General features: G+C 41.1%; 1 protein-coding gene across 4 annotated transcripts; it reads left to right on the forward strand.

Moving 5' to 3' along the window:
• Nucleotides 1-19: 19 nt before the first annotated feature.
• LOC115061233 (uncharacterized) lies at nucleotides 20-13322 on the forward strand. Of its 4 annotated transcripts, XM_029529516.1 has the most exons (7): nucleotides 287-310; nucleotides 2302-2376; nucleotides 3264-3349; nucleotides 3429-3597; nucleotides 5704-5749; nucleotides 6222-12065; nucleotides 12271-13322. In XM_029529516.1, exon 6 carries the CDS (start codon nucleotides 6376-6378, stop codon nucleotides 11011-11013), a length of 4638 nt encoding a protein of 1545 aa, XP_029385376.1. In that variant the 5' UTR covers nucleotides 287-310; nucleotides 2302-2376; nucleotides 3264-3349; nucleotides 3429-3597; nucleotides 5704-5749; nucleotides 6222-6375; the 3' UTR covers nucleotides 11014-12065; nucleotides 12271-13322. The 4 variants fall into 4 exon arrangements, with proteins under 4 accessions (XP_029385375.1, XP_029385377.1, XP_029385376.1 ...); XM_029529515.1 differs by lacking the exon at nucleotides 2302-2376 and having other exon boundaries at nucleotides 20-310; XM_029529517.1 differs by lacking the exon at nucleotides 2302-2376 and having other exon boundaries at nucleotides 20-310; nucleotides 3429-3570.
• The last annotated feature ends 484 nt before the right edge of the window (nucleotides 13323-13806 follow it).

The raw sequence follows: 13806 nt of genomic DNA on the forward strand, positions 1-13806 counted from the left end.
CTGTAATAAAACAGCGCTGAGCGTCTAGCAGCGTCGAAACTTAATCAGAGAGCAGTAGTGATGGGCTATCCTGTGATGGCAGATGGTGAACTTTATCTCTTCCACCCTGATACTTGCATGAGCGGACAACAGGCTGTCCCCAGTTCATCTGCTGAGGGTTTCCTCATTTTTGAGATGGATTGTCCTTGCGAGAGGAGGACGGAATTAGTTCAGAGAAGATGTCAACAAATGACGCAGGAGAGTTGGAGCTCCGAGCTGTAGAAAAGAGAGTGACGCCTCAGTACGGGACTGCACGGTCTGTTGCTGCCAGGTAAAATATTTAAAGATCGCTAACAACAGAGTAGTTATTCTATGTGTTTAGGACTTTAATCGACCTGTTGAAAAACCTGTCTTCGTTTGCTCACTGAAGTGTTGTCTTTTTCTGTATTTGACCGTATTTGACTCCGGAAAAACGTATTTTCACCTAATTGTTCTTAAAGCGAATGTAGTTTAATGGCCTGTATTCGATGTAATTTGCCGCTAACGCTACTTTTCTAAAGTGTTTTCTCGTCTTCGCTTACGCAAAAAAAAAAAAAAAACGTTTAGTGTAATATGAATCATTTAAATCATTAAACCTGATGTATTACCTGGGTTTTGAATATAGATGAGCATGTGTGTGTCGATAAAAATCTCAGGCTAATTTTTCACCTGTGCTAGTGTTGCTTTACTATAACACTTCAACATTACTACTACTTGTTCTGTTTCAGTCCAACTGCATTGTTTGATTATGTATAGGTCATGCTCATCTAGTCCTGGCATTATACAGTTACAAGATATACAGCTCTGCAGTGTGGCAGGAGATAGAGCAAGTCTGTCTTTTTCCTGCTCACCTTACTTTACATCACAAGGATTCACTCACTTTAAAGTTATTAAGTTGCATCTTGATGCATATGAAGACGTTTAGGGTGTAGATCATTTGCACATAATTGGAAAGCTACATGAGTTTTGTTACTACTTAGTCCACACCCACACTCCAGTGCAGGCTCTGCCCTTGTGCTTAAGTGTTAGTTGTCAGATCTGAGCACACCCACAGCCAGCCTCATACAAATAATAGCCAGTCATTAAAAAAATAAAGAAAAACAGTGACTAGGTTCACACATACAGATAAAGAATGTTACATGACTATAGCACTGACTGTCTTCCACGTTAGTATAGTGGACAGTATCTCCACCTGTCACATGGATAACAGGGTTCAATTTACTGAAAGGGAGCCCAGCCACAAGGCACCCACAAACCAATGGTATTTTTGTGTCTATCCCAAATCCAGATAAATAGGAATGTTGTGTCAGGAAGGGCATCTGGCTTAAAACTGTAGCCAAATAATATCACACAATTCACAGGAAGCTGACTTGCTGTAGCAAGAAGAAGAAGAAGAAATGACTTCAGTATTAACTGTAGCAGCTCCAACAATATCTGGACTGCAGGACTGACTGACGACTACCATTTTTAGACTGTCAAAAAACAGTTTAAAGTCAGGCATTTGCAATCATTTTGGTCAATGATTTAATGTATCAACACTTTGCAGAAATAATAACAGGCTTGTTGCAGCTTCTCATATTTTGATATTTTCTGATCTTTGTTATCCACTGTGATGGTATGTGAAATTAATAGTGAATGAAATCACTATCACAGTTTATTGTGTTATTGGCAAACAAATAAGTGAGAGTAATATTCAAAGGCTAAACCATACTAATAAACTAATGATGAATCAGCCCTTAGCTGTAGTCCTGGAGTTATATAAAACCATATTCAGTTTGTGACATACAGAGAATTACAGAATTAATTGTAATCAATCTAGTTGATGAATAAATTTACGTCACCTGGAATAATTAGCTTCTAACTGCTTCTTGGTAGTTTTCAGCTGTGAAAACAAAACCAAAGAATCCCAGCCATTACTGTTGAAGTCTCAACACTAACCAGTTTGCAGGCTGGACTAACCCTGACCCAACTCCAGACACCAATCAGTCAAATAAGTATAAAAAAAAAGAAAATCTAACATAGTTTCTAACATCTGTTCTTTGTTTATCAAAATTAATGTTGGTTCATTCCTGTTCCTTCAAATGTTAGGATTAGGTTTGTTTGTTGTGTGACTTTATTGCTAATAAGAATCTTTTAGAAATCATAGCAGTGATTTTTATTGACTTAATCAACAGACTGAAAGAAACACCTGGTGAAGTCCAATTCAACATAGCTGTGCTAATAGCAGTGATTAGATACTCCCCACCATCACAGGCCTATAACCACTCACTGCTTCATTTACAGGGATGCACTCTACAGGGCTGATGTGAGGTTTCATGTATTGCCTCTGGCAGAGGCAGGATTAAAAACAAACGAAAGGTGTGTTGGTCTTGGCACAGAGGTCACTGCTGAAATGTAGGATATTCTTCCTCCTCCCTTCACATATTTCCCTTTCCTTCTCTCATGTCCCGTCATGTCAGGCCTCACAAATGTAATGTTCTAATGAAGGTAGTAATTCATCCTGAGGGCAGTTGACAGGTAGAACCAAAGTTATGGTCCAGGTTTCTGAGTATAACCACAGATTTCATCAGGCCTCTGGGACCTGATTAGCCACTGAGTGAGATCAAAGAGAGTGACATCAGTGTGTTTCCCCCTAGATTAACTGTGGTGTAGCACTGCTCCACCCAACCAGCTCACATAGGTAATTTTATTCAATGAATATCCACAAACTAGTTTCTATGTAGCACTGGTGATGGTCACATACACACACTGACACACACTACATTCATATTTTAATCTTTTTTGTGTCACTTTCATGCGTGTTGGTTTGCTGGTAGCATGGACTGTAGCAGTAAATGTGCATGTTAGAATTTGTTAGTGGGTGTGTGACTGAGCTCTTGTTGTAAGAAAGTGTTGAATGGGCAGTTGAATTGTTATGCAACTACATCTTATCAGTGAGGCACAGTCAGTAAAGTGATAAGAAGAGAGAATCACGGTTGGCTTCTTCATTCATTAATCTAATGATCTTCAGATCATTAAACGAGTAATCATATAATATGAAACAATTTTAATAACCACATAATAGTTTAATTAGTTTTTTATTGATCCTGCTCCCCCAGTAAGGAAACACAGCTACCTCAGTGGGGTTGGAGAGGGCCAGTGGTCTCAGTTCTGGAAGCAGCAAATTTTTATCTATACACAAGTGATAGACAGAAGGTGTGAATGTGTGAAATAGCAAAATAATTAATTCATGTTTTGTCTTTTAGAGCTCACCAGAAAGCACACCAAGGTGACAAAATCACAACAAACCAAGACCATCAGCCACCAGTCTTCAACCAGGAGGGAACACAAGGTGAACATATACCTGCACATGTGTGCGCACATACACACACACACAATGCCCAAATTCACCTGCTCTGAATCTGTTACAGCTCTGATATCTGGACAGGATAGAAGGAGACAGAAGGAGCCTTACTGGAGTGCTGGTGCAGATACACAGATCCAGGAGACATCTGGACCCTAATTTGCCTCCTCTCTCGTCTCGACACACAAGCCTGATTCCTTTCCACGCAGGTGAAAAGGGACACATTCACCTTAATTGTAAGCTAGTTCAGTACTGTGTTTCTTAGTCCATAGCTAAGCGAACTAGGTTCCTCTAAGCTAGTACTTTGTAGCTTTAAGGTGATTCTGGACCCCACCAATTCCCTGGTATTTTTGTGCCTGGGAAACTGTTCACATGCCATAGACCATCAGTGGCCCCTAACCAAAAGCCTGTAGATTTACTGTATGTCTGGCTTTTGGGTGAAAGGAGAAAATGAAGTTCCTGGGCCATTAGATCTACCTCAAAAATGGTCACTCTTTGGCACTACTGTTTCACCCTGTTTTGGTCTGTTAATTAGATGGGTGTTTTAAGGCCACTTTGAAAGCAAGTAATAATTTCAAAGATAAAAACATTGTAATATTACATTAATAAAGTCCTAATACTGATGATAATATGGTGCTGATGTGAAAAAAGAAGTAGTATGTCCTTATTTGTGAAACAGATACTAAAGGACAGTTTAACAAAGTGCTACATGACCCTCACATTTTGTTGTTGTATAACCATAGTTTTCTCCTTTCTCTCACCTACCTGACTGAGATTTTATTATGGTTACTTTGTTTGCTATTCCATACATCATCAGCCTACAATACTTCCCTAGGACTTAATGCTGAATACAGCAAACGCTGGGCCATAAGAACCTTTTTGTCCCCCCAAGAGAATTATCAGGAATGAACTATTGACTATTGACTATTGAAAATAACCTGTTATTTTGTTCATCTTGTGAGATTGATTTATTTTATCAATCTCACAAGTTGAATATTAAAAAATCTGACAGATTAAACTTTTTACGCCGTTACATATTTTTATTGCAATATACCTCAAAGAATGGGCAACACTGTGAATAAATACGATTATAAAAGTTTGAACCTCCATGATACACTATTGTTCGCTCCGCACAGACTAGTCTAAAGATTTTCCTCCATAGATTCTGCTATTAGAGTCTATGGAGTTGACACAACTTTCTCAACGGCTCTACCCTAAACATCTCACTCCTGACCGACGAAGGCAACTAGTACTAGTCAGTCAAGGTAAAAAAAAAAAAAAAAAGACAAAAAAAAAAAGGCCTGAGTATGTGTCTAGAATTAACCATGTAAAGCAAGTTCTCTTCTGGGTATACATGCCCACAAGCCCTTGTTGTGATAGGTTTTCTCTATACATACGATGAGCTCACCTTTTTTTTACCCTTTAACTGTCTCCATTTCTTAAGGATTCATCACTTAACAGGATTCAGCAGCTGTCCGGTGTCACAGCATTTCAATTACATTTTTCATCATTAACTAAGTAACTACACCATAGACCCAAGGAAGTACATCAAAAGTGACCCACCCCACCTGGGCTAATATTCCATAGTGAATCCAAAATACAAAGATAATAATCCCACGATTAACCAGTCTCATATAATCAGCTTCAGCAGCAGAGCAAAAAATAAGATTATTTAAGGCATATATGAAGAAATTTATATTTTTTTGCTTCATGTCAGCTCTCACACAAGACTTTCACTTGCAGCAATTTGCATAAGACTGTGATACACACACTGTGCCAGTGATGTGTTAATAAAGGTCATTAATCAGATGGCTTGTTTGTCTTTGATAAATCATTGTGAGGTGTGACTTCAGCGTTCATGTCACAGTAGTAACTATTTGGCCAGGGACTGAGGAATGCTGAGTGTCCTGCTAATCCACATTACAGATCTTAAATGTTTTTATAGGAAAGCTCTCTTACATTTACAGTACAGAATGCCTGGGTGTGTCAAAGGAACAAGATTCCTCTGAAAGCCCATATAACACTTAGTATTGCTGAGATCCTTTTTTCATTTATCCCAGCAGTAAAATCATTAATCCTATTATTTTACACCCTTACGATCATGCTCATAAAGTCTCAACATAGTGCCCTTATTATCAACGTCTGTTTCTACCTTTGTGCTGATTTGACTTGGAACAGGTCAAGTGCTTGTTAGATTCATCACAGCTCAATGTAATCAACTGTGATCAACTACCTTGTCAATGTATTTATTTTTTTATGTGAAAAACACAATCCAGCAAATGTTTAATCAAAGCTGGTCTATGTCTAATGGCTTTTATGTATCTGCTCTCTGGTTTCACCAGTTTGACTGAGGCACAGCAAGCTGAGTATAAGGATTATTCCTGCCAGGTAAGGATTCTCAATGGTCTTGGTCATAAAAAAACATATTGTGAATGGGATGTAAGTTTACCAGGCATAACAAGTATTACTCAGGTACATCAATTCATTCAAAAAAATAAAAAAATAAAACCACAGAAATCCACAAACAATGCAGAAGTGACAGTGTGTGAAAACATTGGTGATGGATTATTGTTTTAAGAGTCAGAAGGGACAGGGTGTATGTGCTTATGTCCATCCTTGGAAATGTTCTGTCTGTCAAAAAAATATGTTTATCCATGTCTGTAACTCTTAAATAGCCGATCCATTGGAACAGAATTATTGAAAAAGGCTCTGTCCTCTGCTAGCATACTTTACTTTGCTGTGCCAGCACTTTGATTAAGTAATGCTAAATTTTGAATTTATCTTAAAATGCGCACTGCCATTGTTTGGCAAATTGCTCTTTGCAACACACCCTCTGCAGTAATTCCTATTCTTTTAACAGTTTATCGGACGAGCATCACAATCAGCAACAGAAAATAATTGCCTATTACCAGTGACGATACCATTTCTGGCCTTGCTCTTGATCTGGCGAGTTGGGGGAAGATATAAAGGACCAAAAGGATCCTCTGGAGGAACTATCCAACCCTGCTGTAACCATGCTATCTTCCACAGTGGTCACAGTCCTTGCTCCCCACTGGAGTGGCCAACTGCAACAGACCAAAAGAACTGAAGGAACTGGAAATTCACTACTCCTGGGCAGTTTACAAGATGTGACGCACACTGCATCAAACTATTCGCACGAACACTTTCAAGAGACTGTGCACCCACGTTGTGTTGAGACAGGGTTCGTAGATGGATTCCAGCCTCAAATAAGAGTGCCATTAATGGGTACCAAGAGGAATACCATGGACTGGTCAGTACAGAGTGGTCCTGCAAGACTGGACTGTGAATCTAGGAGGAAAATGCCTGTCTCTCTAGATGTAAGCTCTGATAGCATCTACAACAAGAAACAAGATGCAGGTAATTTTAGCACTACGGTAATAAATGCATCTCCACTATCTTCCCTGCGCCTTGACCCAAATGAGCAAAAGAAAACTATTCAAGTACAACCTCAAGGGCATGTCTCACCTTTAGGCACTAAACCAACAACAAGCAGTCTACTTCTGACATTAAGGGGAATCAACTCCAGTGGAAGGTCCTCTAATGCAGCCTCAACTGTATTAAAGGAAAACCCTTTACCAACTGGTCAAAACAGGAATCTTTTGACAACCCACCTCTCTGAAGCCTTTCACAATAATATTAAGCAAGAGGGGCCAAAATGTCATCTCTCTCCACCATCCATTTCTTGCAGGATGACTGAAACAAAGTCTTTCCTTCCCTCGTCATCCTTGAACCTCATAGAAAGAAACATACCTGAATCATGTTTCTTTTCACCTTCTCCAACAAACACAGAAGAAACACCCTTTACCCAAAAAACTCAAATAGATCCTAAACTGACTTTTCTAAGGAGCGGACCCCAACTGAGGCAACAGGACTTTGGATGTTGTAAGAAAAATACAAAAAGCTACGAGAAGCATTCCCCATATGATCCTTCCGCCCTCCCAAAAACCAGACCCCCTCCTAGAGGGACCACCCTGACATCCACTTCCTGGTGGAAACAAGTTACCCCAGAAGGGAGTTCCCCTCTAACCCCTAATGGGACGTCCAATATCAAAAATCAGGTCTATATGCCCTGCAATGAAAATATTTACTCAGCCTCACCAAGTCAAAGACTCAGTAATCATGTTCACAGCAGAGCCAAGAATAACTCAACGGAGTCAGTGTACAAAGGCAACATGAATGTTGTTATGGAGACTCGGGGAAGAACTCACAACCTCAAACAAAGAAATGCTGAGGATTCACCTGACCACAAATCAGATGGACCTGTCAGACAGCACTATGGCTCCAGTTTCAACATTCAACAACCACAAAAGTCTCATCATTTGCCCAAAGATTTGTTTTTGCCTGAATTTGGAAGAACTTTAACACAAACAAATCTGATCTCTTCTCAAGCTCTCAGCAAGTGTGACGTTAATTATACTTCAAATGGAGCTGAAACACCAGTTACTTCTCTAAATCCCAAGAGCTTGAATAACTTAAATGAGAGCAGCAGGAAACACAATAATTATTGCTCATCTAAAACAAACAGCATCCTTGCATCCCATCTTAATCAGGACTTTGAGAGGTTTACTAACAGGTCTTGTCCTCCTGCAACCACCATTATTAATTCCCCCTTCCATCCAATGGGTCCAATGGCTTCTTCTCAAACTACTAAGCCTTTCTCATCACAGACTGGTTGTTCTCCTCGAACACCTAAATTCACCAACACATCCAATGCTGTGCCTCTTCGCTTTGAGAAAAAGTACAACTCCATGCCTAAGCCCTTCTGCCCTAAAACAGTGTCCAGCCTGATCCCCGCAGCCAGTGATATCTCTAAAACAAGCTATAATCCTGTATTCACTCAAGCCATCACCTCCTCTCCTAAACCAGGCCATGGCCCATCTATCCCTACTCCCCCTGCCACTCCTGTCAGTATATTTTCTCCAACTACTACCACTCTCCCCTCTCTTCTAACCCACCCTGCAACCTTAAAACACACCAGGCCAAATCCCTATACAAATCCTAGCTCTCGGCAAGGAAAGATATTCTCAAGCAGTGCACAAAGAGACTTAAACACACTGCATCACCCAGTAGAGAGAAAGAAAGTAAGGCGAGCAATGAAAGGGGACTCTATAGATCTGCAGAATTTTAAGCCAGATCCATCTGGAGTCTCAACAAGTCTGTTAACTCCCAAGTCCCCCCAAAGTGTTTTATCTCCATCTGTCCCCTCATTTCTAAGACCGAACAGTCCAACTTCACCTCCTCTCTGCTCTCCTTCCCCCAAAAACACCAGCATACAGGTGGTAAAAGGAGGGAAGTATCGATCAGTGGCATCTGTATCTGCTGATATAACATGCAGAGAGCATGAGAAGTCCAAGCATAAATCATGTGACATTCCTCTGATGAAAACTGACCAAGGAAGACAGGACTTAACAACACCCAGGCAGGAGCAGGAGTCTGGCACAGCCCAGTGCAGTTCCTCTATGCCTTGCGGCACCTCACCTCCTGACTTTTCAAGTTCTTATAAACTTCGTTATAGCACCACGCCATATTGCATTCTTATGTCTAGTAGGTCAACACCAGGCGAAACAAAAACCCTCTCACAGAGATCACCACTCTTCCAACCAGCCTCTCCCACTTTTAGTTCACTTCTTTCTTTAAACACTGATCCACGTGCAGCAATGATCATACCAGCATCCAAACCTCGTCTGTTGCTTTTCAGACCACCACAGACCTTATGTTTACCTTTCCAAAACAAAGCTGTGATGCAAAAAGGTTCAAGCTGTATGGTTCCTGAAACAGATCAAATCAACGGTAATTACAGCAAGAGTAGCAGCCTAGATCACCAGAATGGCCAGATATTACTTGTCAACAACAGATTTCATATTAGTGCACAGTGTTCACAGGATGATGAGGTAAACAGCTCCAATTCAACATGTATAACAGAGACACTGGTTTACAACATTAAATCCAAAGTATATATCACCGCAGCTGCCCTAAACAACACCATGCCTGAACCTTTGCAAGATAGTACAAATCCTGTGCTTTCTGTGGAGAACAAGTCAAATCAACAACTTCACAGAGTACAGAGAAAGGAAATGTCAGGTAAACTATGTAGTCATTTAGATCAGAGCTCCAGGGGTGGCAGCTCATCAGAGAGTCATTTCCAGGCTGATGGGGGCTGCTCCGGAAGAACGAAGGAGAGTGTGTTGGGTAAAGGCAAATTCTTCTCAGAGGAAAGCAGCAGTGAGCAAAGCCCAAAGAGAAGCTGGTTTGCAATGAAGAGAAGTGTCAGCACAGCAAATTCCACATTGTTGAGGTCTGACTCACAGAGACACAACAAAACCAACAACAAGATGGACCAAGTACTTAACAGACTGAGGCAAACATTAAGCACTAGATGGACTGATGACGATCTGTCATTTCCATGGAAATGGAAAAAGTCATCCCACATGCGTTCTGTGCAGGAGGGGATGGTGGTGCTGAAGGACAAAGAAAAGGTATCAGAGGGTACAAACACAACACCAAACAAATGCATTATTATATCACCTTCGGCTATTGATGACACAGTGGCAGGAAACCATTTTTCTGCTTCCTCAAAAAATGGCAGAGATGACCAGGAGGTTTGTGCAGGACAGAAGTTCTCCCTCTTTAGAGACTCCAGTCCTAGTAGGAGCTCAAACCAATCAAGTAGTTGTCCTTGTCAGTGCAGGAAGTCTACATCCAATCCCAGGACCCCATTATCCCCTTCCCACTCTCTTTCCCCACTTTCACCATTGTCTACATCTGAGGCAACAGATGACAATGTTTTCTATAGCCCAAAGCTGCAGCATTGCAAGGAATCATCCTCACCATGTGGTCCAGGAGATAGAATCAACTTGGGGGGTTCAAGAAAAAGCCGGGCAGCTAGAGGCCCTCCAAGTCCAGGTCCAGGACAGGGTCAAGAGCACTTCAGGAAATCTTCTTATGCTGACTTAAAGTATGGAATTGAGCCTGGAAGGTCCTTTTCTGTCAGCTCGGTACTTTCTAGTCGACCCTCAGGGCCTGGACGCATCGCCACTGGATCTAGATTTATGAGTGTGGGGGACCTCTCAGGGTCTTCCTTGACTTGTGGAGGATCAGGCAAGGACTGGGACCTGTGGACTCTCACACCTAACTGGACCACATTGGAATGTGGTTCCCAGCATCTCAGTGACTGTTGTATCCCATACTTTCACAGTGATCCTGGTAAAATTAGATCAAGATCCCTCCCTCAATCCCTGACCAGGCACTTGGCAGGCTGGAGCTCAGGGGTGTCAGTTTTTCAACCTGTCACTACCACAGCCTCAAAGTCCCATCTGTGGAGCCCTAACATGAACACTTGTCAGTTTGCATGGGATACAGAGGGTCCCCTAACACCACCTCCAACACCTCCATTATCACCAGTATCCAGACGACTGTCCAATCCTCCAGGTCTTTCCTCACCTATATTTCCAAGCTCATCAGGAGTACCACCATCAACACAGAGCCATTCAGCCAGAGGGCATTTGCCCTCCAGAGATTACATTTCCAACCTTAGCACCTTTGAAGAGTCTTCCGACAGCAGCTCAGACACAACAGATGATGAATATTACTTAATAGCAGGTGAAGGCGAAGAAAAGGAAACAGAACTGTGAAAGCACAGCAACAGATTTGATCTCCATTGCTTGCATAATTTGCTTAATTTGACAAAAGTGGTGTTTGTGACAAGCGAAAAATGTTATACTTTTGCACGCCGAGTCCGATCAGTGTCAAATTTGACCCACACCTATTCAGATGGATTTTAGCTCTACCAGTGCGTGTCAAATCAAAGAAAATTGTAATTTTAGGGAATCTTGAAACCATGAAACTCTACAGGCCATGTCTGTGTGTGCTTTCTATGGGACGGAGTTTACCGAGTTCAAGAGGCCCCTTGACACCTTGGCAAGTTGCCGTAGAGAAGGTGCATGGGGGGATCATGAAACTGTGTAATTGTAAAACTGCATAGCAGTGATCATAGAGGGGGTACACAAGAAACTGCAGCAAGACTCACTGCACAAGAGGAAGCTGACAACAACTTGGAAGAGGATGTCAGAACAGGAAGATGATGTGGAGGAAAACCGATCACAGCCCCTGTGATGAAGAAGACTGATAAGAGAAGCAGACAGCAAGACAAATCAGACAAACAAGACCCATTTATGTCCAAAAACAATTCTATCTCTTGGGCTTCAATTCCACATCGAACTGCAGGCAGGATGGCAGCGGTAAATGCCATTAGAAAGACACTCGGACCCAGAAGTCTGGCCAACTTCCATGCTTCTGACAATTTGTCAAACTTCCAAATCTTCATTCCTCCAGCAATAGAAAAAAAATTAATTGAAATGACAAACATTGAGAGGACTAAAAGGTCTGATGAAGAATGGAAAAACATGGATGTCACTGACCTGCATGCTTACATGGGACTTCTAATAATGGCTGGTGTGTAGAGGTCACGAGGTGAGGCTGCTTCTAGTCTGGAATGCTGAGACAGGAAGACCAATATTTTGGGTATTTTCAGATTTGACAACCATGACACAAGAACTGCACTGCACCCTGCCCTTGATGAATTGGTAGCAATCGCATGCCTGGGACAAGTGGGAGGAACAGCTGCTTCTCATGTACAATCCTTGTCCTGAGGTCACAATGGACAAAAGACTGGCTCCATTCAGAGGTGAGAATTGTCTTTTATTAATCACTGCTTCACATCTAACTCCGATCATTTGTCATTTCTTATGAACTTCCATAGATAAAAGGGAAATTATATTTCGTCTGAAAAAAAACATAAAAAAAACAAAATAGTGTTCAACAAATCAGAAGATTAATAAAATAGAAAAATAAATAGTTTCCTCTTTTTTTCTTTCCCCTTTTTTTCCCAGGTCACTGTCCTTTCCATTAATACATGCCAAGCAAGCCTGGAATGTACAGAATAATGTTAGGGGCTGCCTGTGATCCACTTGTGCTTGGAATATGCAAGTATACACTGGGAAGCCAGGTGGGTGAGCTCCAGAGAAAAAGCAAGGCATACATGTTAAATCAAAATGGCTTGCTTTGACTGAGGACACCACAGTTGTCTCATATTTGCAAAAGAACAAGGAAGTCATCCTCATGAGCACATTACATAAGGCAGCAGAGGTGAGTGCTCGTGAGGACAGAAAACCAGCCATCATTCTTGGCTATAATGTCAACAAAGGAGGACTGGATAGCCTGGACAAAGTAACAGGCACATACAGCTGCAAGACCACCCACTGGCCTCTCATGCTATTCTACAATATCATTGATGTATCAGCCTACTATGCCTTTGTTATATGGACTGAGCCGAACCCTACCCTGGAGGGCAACCAGGAGGAACTGGAGGAGATTATTTTTGGATGAACTTGGGGAGGTCCTTGTTACTCCTTGCAATGAAAAGCAACAGCACCTTCCTCACACAGCAGCTTCAGCAGCACTAGTAAGGGCTGTGCACCAATCTGTGTCTAGCCCAGATCAAGTCCCGAAAGATGCCAACACAAGGGGACAGAAAAGAAAGCAATGCAACTATTGCCCTCCATTAAAGGACTGCAACAGGGACACCATGCTGCAAATGTGGGAAACGTGTGCAAGTTTCACACAAGGAACCACTGCTTTGAATGCAGTGACTACTTTGAAAGACTGAGAGTCTTGAGAGACTTTTTTTCTCTTTCTTTTTTGATGTTGTGTTTAGCATTAATTATTTTTGAATTTTAGGTTATAGCACTGAGGGCAGCATTTAATGGTTGCAATCGTTATAAATAGTTATTTTGTGAATGTTCCAGGACATTTATGAAATTTTCATTTTCAATAAAACATATTTAAGGCTGTTAGGTTTTTATTTGTTATGTAAAACAAGACGTGATATTGTGTAATAGATGTTTTGCTCCATAAATAAATTTAGTAAAACCTATAAAATACACTCTCCCTGCTCTCTGGGACTTTTTTTTATTATTATTAACAGAAGCTCTTAGAGGATATTTATAGTGCATAGTAAGCATCTACAGTTTGTTAGAGTGAGATCAGTCACTTCTAAAGAGGGAACTTGCATAAATGTATACCCTTACAGACACACCGTACAATGATGATTTTTAAACATTTGACAGGAAAATAAAAAAGAAACAATAATGTAAAAAGTAAAAAATAAAGTCAAAACAAAACAAAATCATTCAAACGGCTCCCATCCCACCCCCCACCCTCGTATGGCTCTCAATTTCCTTACATTCATATACTGACACAGTCTACAGTGTATATACAGTTTATACATACGCCCATCAGTACACATTTATACCAAGTCCAGAGAAGAGAGCATGTTTATGAAGGGGCCCCAGATTTTTCTAAAGGCTGTATATTTGCCTCTCACATTGTATAGTATCTTTTCAGGTGATCGTAAGACACAACCTCCT

Source organism: Echeneis naucrates, chromosome 20 (genome assembly GCF_900963305.1).
Source record: "Echeneis naucrates chromosome 20, fEcheNa1.1, whole genome shotgun sequence".
Classification (NCBI taxonomy): Eukaryota; Metazoa; Chordata; class Actinopteri; order Carangiformes; family Echeneidae; genus Echeneis; species Echeneis naucrates.

Excerpts from the sequence above, each read along its gene's own strand:
- LOC115061233 (XM_029529515.1), top strand. The coding sequence starts at position 6,376 with ATGCTATCTTCCACAGTGGTCACAGTCCTTGCTCCCCACTGGAGTGGC.